We start from the raw sequence: 11,234 nt of genomic DNA on the forward strand, positions 1-11,234 counted from the left end.
GGACGGTTTTCCTTACCACTGCTGGACATGAGGCCATCTATCTCGTCTGGACTCAGGCCTTGAAGGTCGTGCGAAAAGCGCCTTCTGGCGAGGCTATGGGCTGTTGCTCTTTGAGCCGCTGGCTCGAACACACTTCGACCGGCCATTGCACTGTTGTCGCAAGTGCCAACTGCCCTGGTGCAAAGACAAAAGAAGAGGGAGTTTAATATTTACAGTCAAGAGTCTGTACACCTTCTCACCACTGAGCATACATAGCTTACACTACATTGGCACGCATGAGAAAACTAACTACTGATCAAACAAATGTGAAACTGAGACCAATCTCATTATACAGGCCAGTGCACATTGATATTTCAGTCACAAGCTTGAAGTTCACAGTATTTCATCACCTGTAACACACTGTAACTCCAAAAATTGCTCCACAAACGTTTATGGTTTTAGGTGTATTAACTGAATAAAGTTTATTTTTGTATCATTCATTTAAAGGACTCAGCCTACATTGTCTCTTTAAATGGTTCAAAATGTCTAAATAAAGACCCTATTTACAATAACTTAACACTGCCTATGTATGTCGACAGTACTTTCATGTATGCTAGTGTAGCTCTATCTCGGCCGGCAACTTTCATGTACGTATTTGTGAACCAAATGCCCGTAGTAGTCATTTGATTGAGGAAAAGTATTGGTGCTTTTTGTGGTATCACTTCCTCTACTACTGCTGCTGCTGCCACTAATAGTAGATGCAGTCTGTAGCAGTGGTGTATGAACTAATTATCAGATCAATAGATGACGTATCCTCAGCAGTAGTTGCATTAGTTGTGGTAGCACTAGTAGTAGCTGCGGTATCAGTTGCATTAGCTGTACTGAGCAGCAGTAGCAACAACAACACTACTAAAGGTGGTAGTAGCAGTACTCTGATTAAACCAGCAGTCAAAACTAACAACATAAAGTATATAAAGAAGTTGACGAGTTAGTAAAATAACCCGATAGCAGGTTGCTTAGGTGAAACTAATCCTTGAGGACAGTGATGTGATCGCACAAGAAGAGCCATTTAAGGACAACTAAGTATCACACCACTCAACAACACACCAGGTAATGTTGGAAGCACTGCTGTTAAAATGCCAAAAACAGCTTTCATACACGGCAGGCATCTCGTGGTGTTTACCTGTTGGTCAGGTCACCGACATTCGAGAAGTCGAGGACACAGCTGTGGAAGGAAAGGGTGCGTCTGAACTCTTTTGTATGGTGTGTGGGTAGATGTCTCTGAATGGCTTAATGTTTCCTGGGTAACGAGGAGAAGAGGAGGGAGGGTGTGTGTGTGTGTGTGTGTGTGTGTGTGTGGTTGTGTCTGTGTCTGAAGAAGAGAAAGGGTTTGGGAATGATGATGTGGATAAAACCTGTTATCGGACTCCAAAATTGACTGAACACAGAGCGTATTTCAATGTTATGTTTCAGTAGTTTTGATTCCATAAAAAAGGTTGCAACTATTGCTGAATAAGACACATTACAGCACTGTCTTTTTGATTTACTCCAGCATTATCTTTGAAGTTGCTTCGTTATGCTTCTACTAACTCCTATCATTTAAACTTCCTAATATTAGTGGTCCAGTTTGGGGTCAAGATACGTGACACTTCACAGCACTTCATGAAATAATAGCCCGCTATTATAGAAACATTTTCTCTACAGTACTTGCCAGGTGTGTCACACAGACGATACAGTAGATCTTGTAACAAACAAGTCATCCAACCAATGTACACAGTGGCTTAAACCTATTGTCATTCTCTGTACATTTGCACATGGTAAATTATGGTGCATTCAAGAACATATGTTATGGGATAAAAGCCTTTCCAGAGTGTTTCGTGTCTGCCCTCTGGATGCAGGAGAAATGACACAAGAGCGTAAGTAGTAATTAGCAGGTAAAGGCAGGGGCAATACTGAGCACTAGATGGGAACGTCATCTGGACTGTACTAGCCAAAGGCTATTGGCAGCATCTTAGACTCAAGGAGTGGCAATAGAACGAAAGGACATGTGACGCAATAACAGTCATTCAGATTATTGTCTCGTATTCTTTTCATTATTTCTACTTTAAAAGGGGCGCCTTCTGGAGAGACAGAAGCTGGGAATATGCCCAGCAAGTCATTAACAGGAAATCTCACTTATGTTTTGTAAATCAGGTTATATGACATGGTTGATTAATAAACACACTGCTCATATTTCAGGTTTGAATGATTTACCTGTACACCCACAGGTTTGTTTTGAGTTACTGCTGTATAAAACAAATACTGATGCTTAATAAGAATTTCGTATTGTTACCTCAGTTACTGATATCTCAGTTATTTCTTTCAAGACACATATTATGTCTTAGTTAAATGCTTTTGTTGTATTCAGTTTATCCTACATATTAGTAATTATAGGCCATTACAACTGCTTAACAACAATCCTTTGAGTTCCCATTGTCTGCTGAATAACTTATTTCCCATTAAGATCGAGCTGCATACGATGTTGCCCAAATTAAGGCCATTCCTTCTTTGTCATTTTTGAAGAGCTATTTCTGCACTTTTCTCATGCTTGTTGTTATAATCCTAGATCTTTTCAGGTCATTCATTTTAATTCACTTCCAGCTCTTTGTTGAGACTGATCTGTCAATACTTTGCCAATCAGTGTCTTTGGTTTGTTGGGTGCTATGAAGACAGGAAGTGGCCTTGTTGTCTCCGCTCAGAAAAGCTAGCTCATCTTTGCCATTAAGCTCACTAATGTGCGGTAAACTGAAAAAAAAAAAGATGAAAATATATTATGTTTACCCTTTTCAGCAGAGAAGTCTAGTATCGCCTTGACGAGATTTTCTTGTTTTTTTGTTTGTTGGAGTGAAACTTTGTCCACACTATTTACACAGGCTTCCTACCTGTGAAAGACAACACTACGCCCACCCGGGGTCCTCTAGTACATGAGCCAAATTGGCCAGAAGGGAACACTTTTACTGAGAGCCAAGCCACATCTTACACACCAAATGGTCATATGAGCATAAATCTGTGTGTGTGTGTGTGTGCATCAGTGTTTTTGTTCTACACACCTTTTGAATTTTGAACAGGTTTTAAACTCTCAAAAAAGGCACAACACTGGATCCGTTAGCACTTAATGCTGCCAGCAGGACTGAGGCCACAAGAGATTTGAGGCCCCTATGTGTAGAATTGGACTTTGAATTAGTGTTGTCAAAGATACTGATTCATAAACATATCGACACTGAATATTTGAAAAAGTTTCAATACTCATTTATTGGCAGTATTGACACAGCAATATCAGCTGCACTTTCTCACTCTCTCAATGTTAATATTTACTTCAGTCATGCTACTGCTCTCTGCTACTAACCAACCAATATCTTTTAATGAAAAAAATTTAATTGCATGCTCTTAAAGTCAATTTTTCACACAGGTATCTAAAATGGAATCAAATATCAACACTCTTCAAGGTGTTGTATCACATTTAGAGGTTCCAGTATGATAACAGTACTTGAAACATTTTCTACAAACAAAAATGTTCACCATCAGAGTACTTATAATATTGCCATATTCACATTAAAATACTAAGCGGCAACCTCCATAGCTGAAAAGTAAAGCCAATGCATAAGTGCCAAAAACTGCAGTTCCTCTAATGGCCACTTGGGGCTGGCTCCAAAAGTGAGTCAATCCTCATTGAAACTAGCTTTACAGCATAAATCAACATGTTTACAGCCTGGTACAAAAACGGTTTTGGTCTCTAAAGCTTCCCCCTTCAGGAAAACCGTGCAGGAGTTGAATTGTAACTCACCCATTCACATTTTGTTAAGGCTTAAAGCGATGCACAGTTAAGGGCGGGCCGCTTTGACCAGTCAGATCCACCCCTCACTCCTCCAAAGCTCCGATCTCTCATTCAACTAAGATCACTTTTTGCTCCACAAAAACAAGATAGTGATGGCCGAAGTGCCAAATTCAAGGCTTCAGAACGGGAATCCACAAACCCTTAAGTGATGTCATGGTAGCTACTAGGGATGGGAATCGAGAACCGGTTCCTGTTAAGAACCAGTTCCAACTGGTTCAATTCATCGACATCATTAGCCTTTATGCTTAACGATTCCCTTATCGATTCTTTTCATTATGCCGAATCTATGCTTGTCAGTTAGCAGCACGTTCAACAACGAAGAAGACGTAATGGCGGAGAGACAGAAGCGGTCAAAGCCGTAGCTTCACTTCATGCTGTTAATAGCCTCCCTGAAGGTGCTAGCACACCGTGGAGCCTCGCACATCCCCGCTCCAGGTACATGGCGGCAGGACACTGTTGTTGTTAGCCTCACTGGAGCTGCTAGCCCGCTGTGGAGCCTCGGCACGTCCCCACTCCTGTTGTCGGATTTCATGGGAACACCAAGGATGGTAAGATGAGGCCAGTTGAGTTGCTTTTTTTCAAATCTTTCTCATCGTCTTTCTAAACTAGACCATGGCTTTAAGGTTCATAATAAAACGTTATGAAAGCAGATGTCTTGGGTTACACACAACAGGAGGTGATATCATTAATTCACAGGAGAAATCAATAAGGGAATTGATAAAGAATCGGATCGATAAGCAGAATCGATAATAATAATAATAATAAAGTTTATTTGTATAGCCCTTTAAAACAACCCAGAGGGTGACCAAAGTGCTTTACAATAAAATAAAACAGCAAAAGAACACCAGTAAAGGACAGCAATAAAAACAATAACAATGTCATAACAATCTTAAGTGTTAACAGCCATCTTAAAAAGAAAGGTTTTAAGTTTTGATTTAAAAAGACCTAGGTCAGCGATGGTGCGCATGTCGGGGGGGAGCTTGTTCCACAGTCTGGGTGCGGCCACCGAGAAAGCCCTGTCACCCCAATGTTTGTAATTGGACCTTGGGACCTCCAACAGACCCTGGTTTGACGACCTTAGGGTTCTGTTTCTGACTTGTGGCGTGAGAAGGTCGGATAAATAGGGTGGAGCAAGTCCGTTAAGAGCTTTAAAAACGAATGTTAAAATCTTAAAATCGATTCTAAAATGGACAGGAAGCCAATGAAGAGAGTAAAGGACAGGAGTGATGTGCACGCGTCTAGGAGTGTTCGTTAAAAGACGGGCTGCTGCATTTTGCACGAATTGCAAACGACTGATGGATGACTGGGAAGTACCAACATAAAGTGCATTATAATAATCTAGCATTGAGCTAATGAAGGCATGAATAGCTTTTTCAAGGTCAGCACGATTTAGGAATGGCTTCACCTTGGCCAGAAAGCGCAATTGAAAAAAGCTTACTTTAACCACAGTGTCAATTTGTTTATCGAACTTGAAGTTACTGTCGAACGTAACCCCGAGATTTCTGACCGTTGGACTGAGTTTCATTGCTGTGAAATTAGACATTTCTGGCATTGATATCAATAAAATCCTATCAATTCCCATCCCCATTCCCATCCCATCCATGTAGCTACGTCCATTATTTTATAAAGTCTATGGAAAATTCTACACACAGGGACGGAAAAGAAAAATCTTCCTTTGACTTTCAACCTTTAATAGCTTAAGTTCTCATCTTGGCGTGATGCTGTAGAGGTGCACAGAGGGCGTGGTCAGTACGCCCTGGCATCACTGCTGAGGGTGTTTATAGGTGAAACAGACTAAGCTACAAAACTGGTTCAATCTTAGGTGACTATTTATTTAGCAATATTTAATTTTACTATGATTAGACCTGGCACATTTCTTAATATGATCTGATTCATTCATTATTCTGCTTGACGTACAGTACAGGCCAAAAGTTTGGACACACCTTCTCATTCAATGCGTTTTCTTTATTTTCATGACTATTTACATTGTAGATTCTCACTGAAGGCATCAAAACTATGAATGAACACATGTGGAGTTATGTACTTAACAAAAAAAGGTGAAATAACTGAAAACATGTTTTATATTCTAGTTTCTTCAAAATAGCCACCCTTTGCTCTGATTACTGCTTTGCACACTCTTGGCATTCTCTCCATGAGCTTCAAGAGGTAGTCACCTGAAATGGTTTTCCAACAGTCTTGAAGGAGTTCCCAGAGGTGTTTAGCACTTGTTGGCCCCTTTGCCTTCACTCTGCGGTCCAGCTCACCCCAAACCATCTGGATTGGGTTCAGGTCCGGTGACTGTGGAGGCCAGGTCATCTGCCGCAGCACTCCATCACTCTCCTTCTTGGTCAAATAGCCCTTACACAGCCTGGAGGTGTGTTTGGGGTCATTGTCCTGTTGAAAAATAAATGATCGTCCAACTAAACGCAAACCGGATGGGATGGCATGTCGCTGCAGGATGCTGTGGTAGCCATGCTGGTTCAGTGTGCCTTCAATTTTGAATAAATCCCCAACAGTGTCACCAGCAAAACACCCCCACACCATCACACCTCCTCCTCCATGCTTCACAGTGGGAACCAGGCATGTGGAATCCATCCGTTCACCTTTTCTGCGTCTCACAAAGACACGGCGGTTGGAACCAAAGATCTCAAATTTGGACTCAACAGACCAAAGCACAGATTTCCACTGGTCTAATGTCCATTCCTTGTGTTTCTTGGCCCAAACAAATCTCTTCTGCTTGTTGCCTCTCCTTAGCAGTGGTTTCCTAGCAGCTATTTGACCATGAAGGCCTGATTGGCGCAGTCTCCTCTTAACAGTTGTTCTAGAGATGGGTCTGCTGCTAGAACTCTGTGTGGCATTCATCTGGTCTCTGATCTGAGCTGCTGTTAACTTGCCATTTCTGAGGCTGGTGACTCGGATGAACTTATCCTCAGAAGCAGAGGTGACTCTTGGTCTTCCTTTCCTGGGTCGGTCCTCATGTGTGCCAGTTTCGTTGTAGCGCTTGATGGTTTTTGCGACTCCACTTGGGGACACATTTAAAGTTTTTGCAGTTTTCCGGACTGACTGACCTTCATTTCTTAAAGTAATGATGGCCACTCGTTTTTCTTTAGTTAGCTGATTGGTTCTTGCCATAATATGAATTTTAACAGTTGTCCAATAGGGCTGTCGGCTGTGTATTAACCTGACTTCTGCACAACACAACTGATGGTCCCAACCCCATTGATAAAGCAAGAAATTCCACTAATTAATCCTGATAAGGCACACCTGTGAAGTGGAAACCATTTCAGGTGACTACCTCTTGAAGCTCATGGAGAGAATGCCAAGAGTGTGCAAAGCAGTAATCAGAGCAAAGGGTGGCTATTTTGAAGAAACTAGAATATAAAACATGTTTTCAGTTATTTCACCTTTTTTTGTTAAGTACATAACTCCACATGTGTTCATTCATAGTTTTGATGCCTTCAGTGAGAATCTACAATGTAAATAGTCATGAAAATAAAGAAAACGCATTGAATGAGAAGGTGTGTCCAAACTTTTGGCCTGTACTGTACATTACAATCTTTAATTATGACCAAACCCAAGAAACTGCAACTCAAGCATAGCTAATTTCTCTATCTGCACCTTCTTATCGGGGTAGCAAGGTGGCTGTGCAGTACTGATTTATAAAGGTGTCATTCTGGATAAAGTAGCCTGACCTAGACAAATGTTTATGTTCCCTGCTCTGCTGGGAAAGTTGTGTTTTGCATATTTTTGCATAATTCGTCTGATCTTTAAGAAACAGTGAGGCCTTTAAAGACATATGCTACTGAGCAAAATCTATGGCACAAGACTGTGAAACGTACAACCTAGTGACAGGATCTGGATTATGTGTCACAAATTCCTACATGACTAAAACAACAGTGCTGAATCAACTCTTGCCTGCGCTGATGCACATCGGATTTCCCGAAAAGTGGGGCCAAAAATAGAGATTCTTCCTGACTGAACGGTTCTCCACATTTTTTAACCCATTGCAGTTAACTTACACGAGCAGTCACACGCTTTGTAGGGTGTTATAAGATACATTTTAGGAGATAAAGACACATTTTTTCCTCCTCTTTGTGGAGTTGAAGGGAGTTTAGATGTGGTTGTAGCCTACGGCGTGCTTCTGCTCAACTGAACACGTCCTCCTCAGTTTACACCAAAATCTATATGAGCCACTTTCTTAATGTTCACCACCAAAGCAGTCATTTAAGTGCCCGGACATTGTTCTTTGACTGTGGAGGGTGAACATGCTGAGGGCTAAGTTTTGTCGTCTCCACCCATACCCTGGTTTCCTACAACGCCGCATTCCACCAAGAAACTAACGTTACACCTCAGTTTTTGAAACTACGCCACAAATGTCACCTGGAGAAAGAGACAACAGCTGGCTACACACCACACCGACAGTGTCTAAGTAGGCTATGTGTGCCTCTGTGACGTGAAAACCGCATCTGGATAACCTTACATCGGCAATGCAGCGACAGCCCTGACAGAGGAGTGAAATATGCGTCCAACTTAGGCCTTAAAAGATACTTACTTTGAGTTCAAACACCGCCGCGGCTCAGCACACACAGCTACTCCACATGCGGGACACAAACATAACGTATACATTCAGGATGAAACTAACATTTCACCGCCTCGCTGGTGTTTTCACAGAGGAGAGTTCATTTGTATTCCCCGTAGGTGATGCAGTTAGTCCCTCCCATAGGGTGTCCAGTGGGACAGGGTATGGAGGAAAAAGGAAAAGAGAGATCTCTTGAAATGAGGCAGTTTTGTCACAAGAAGCAGGCCAGGATTATTTAGCACATTTGCTCTCCTGTTTTTCATCTGAAATTGTGACCAAATCACGTTTGTCAGGAACTCTGACATTGTGCTTGTTTTCCACACATGTGCGACTTTGCCGAAAGCAGACAAACATGCATGAATAAGTGGACTGAGCTGTTCTTTCTGACAGGTCTGAGCTGCTACGTGACAAAACACGGACCTTGAGGACAGGACAAGCCCAGACTGGGTGCTATCGGGGGGGGGAACACACACACAGGAATGCAGATAGACGGGGCTGAAGGGGGGCTGCATTGAAGCTAACGTATTCACTTGTATTCCACTATTGACCATGAGTTACGTAAGATATGACGAGAGTACCGGTTAGCATTTTCAAAATAAAATTCTTGCTAACAAAAATCTAGCACTGAATTTTTTTCTGAACACCAAAATCACATCTGATATTTGTTTTTAGAAGCAGAGTATTATATATACATATACTTCTCGTTAACTAACTGACGACACTCAAATAACAAAAGGACACAACCTTCGCGAGCTTTTAATATGACAGAAAAGTGTGATTACCGGAAGTGCCTGTCGCACAAGCTTCAGGTAACTTTAACACTCACAGCATTTTAACGAAAAATGCACTTTGGGACTGCTCTTCACTCATCAGAGGAGGGAGGCGCCTGGAGTGTGATTTAGTTGTGTTTTTTAACCTCTTCTAAAGCTACAAATATTTTCCCTGCGTGGCTGGTAGAAAATACCTGACCCTCCCCCCACCATACATTAGTGATTTTTTAAAACTTACCCTTTGACGTTTGAAAGTTAAAAGTTGAAAGTTGAAGACGAAATCTTGGAGTTGAAAAAAGTGATTTTGTTGAAATGTCACTATTTTGAGCTCAAATGTGGTTATAGTTTCTTTTCTGACAAGAGTATGTGTCGTGCATGATGTGTCCAAGGACTGCCAGAAATGTGAAAATCCAACAATAATTTCTGTTCTTACAGTTTCTGACCATGACAAACAGTGTAATTATGGTGATTTTTAAGTGTTGTTTAAAATCAGTGGTAAAATAAATACAAAATACAAACATTTAAATCTATATGCCCCTCCACTAAGCACCCTAAAAAAACCATAAGCCTCTCCCCAGTGCTTAACAATTATTTGACACGCCTCCCCCTTTATGCACCACCTCATCCCCACTCATAAGTAACAAACAGTCCCTTAGAGCTACAGCACCTCATAGTTTATTCAGAATATTTACAAGTAAGATTCATCGGCACACATGTAGGCTTATTCCTGACTATACTAGGCTAATCTTTTAAACACCACCACATACAGCCAGGAGAAGCAGAGTGACAGCTGCTCTGTCAAGGATGTGATTCACTTTACAGCTGCATCCGTGGTGCTGATATGCAAACTGACGTATATCTGGATAGTGATTTGCATGCCACTAGCCTTGTTGTCATGGACAATACAAAACAGACAACCCCATCTTTATAAATAAGGTTGATGCGATTAAAATTACTACAAGATATTTAGGAACCTGTCACAAAATGGCTTTTTAGCGGACTGCCCAGCCAGGCTGACCAAATAAGGCCCAACAAGAGACTTCAGACAATCATCCCTTAATGTGCATTGGTTAACTTCAGCTCAGTGCAATGGTTGTTTCACATGTTCACAGAAGTTAAGGCAATAATGTGACAGTGGCATGATGCTCTTTGATTTCATTAGTAGGCTACAGCTAATGGTGTTGTTTTTTGTTTTTTTAAATTTACCTTTGGAGGTTTCTCAGATTTTTCCTCTATGTGGTAAATGTTTTTGTTGTGTTTCCCCCTTAGGGGAAATTTTGACTGAGGAGTACTGATACTGGTAAATAATAATACTTAAATCATACTTTAAGTAAAAACCGTTCAGTGTGGTGACAGTTTGAGGCCCAGATAATATACAAGTAGAGCAGCTATGGTCTGCAGTGGTGCTTGTGTCCTCTACTTTGGTGTAATACATTTTTACACCACATGGAGGTGTTAAACCACATTTACACCAAAAGTCTGACCAAGGATTTAAAAATAATTTACAGCAGTGCATCACCTGATTAACATAACCTGATTACAAATCTAACCTTATTCAATGGGAGGTTGCCTTTGTAGTTCACATGAACATACTGTACATAGCACATCTCAGAATACTCCTCTTAAATATCCACTGATGCAACTTTTAAAACAGCTGTGCGTACAGAGAACAGACATGATGAACATGAAAAATTAGAGGTTTAAGTGATTATCACTGGATAGAATGTACATTACATCATGGCTTTACAAATGATCAGTTTTATTTTGTGAATTGTTTCTGTAAGGTAGTGGTTGAATTTTAGTGGCATTTTACATTGTATTTATACTTACAGCTGAGCATACTTAGCTTTCATCACCCCAGAGGAACCACACACACACACACAGTGTGTGACTGCCTACTATCTGATCATTTTCTCTTAGAAAGGCTTAATAAGATGTATAAAAGACAACATACAAAACTACTTTGACATTCAGTGCAAATTAAAACCCATTTTCCTAATTGTATGTGTCATGGAGGTTTTCACACAACTCA

General features: G+C 41.0%; 1 protein-coding gene across 1 annotated transcript in view; it reads right to left on the reverse strand.

Annotated features, from left to right (window-relative positions):
• Window positions 1-8,746, reverse strand: part of pld2 (phospholipase D2) — a 31,522-nt gene extending 22,776 nt beyond the window's left edge. The window contains exons 1-2 of the mRNA XM_033645092.2: window positions 8,406-8,746; window positions 17-174 (exon numbers count right to left, since the gene is read on the reverse strand). Coding sequence (XP_033500983.1) covers window positions 17-174; window positions 8,406-8,479 — 232 coding nt within the window. The 5' untranslated portion in view covers window positions 8,480-8,746. The remainder of the gene's footprint in view (window positions 1-16; window positions 175-8,405) is intronic.
• Between the last annotated feature and the right edge of the window lie 2,488 nt (window positions 8,747-11,234).

This window comes from Epinephelus lanceolatus, chromosome 11, assembly GCF_041903045.1.
Source record: "Epinephelus lanceolatus isolate andai-2023 chromosome 11, ASM4190304v1, whole genome shotgun sequence".
Classification (NCBI taxonomy): Eukaryota; Metazoa; Chordata; class Actinopteri; order Perciformes; family Serranidae; genus Epinephelus; species Epinephelus lanceolatus.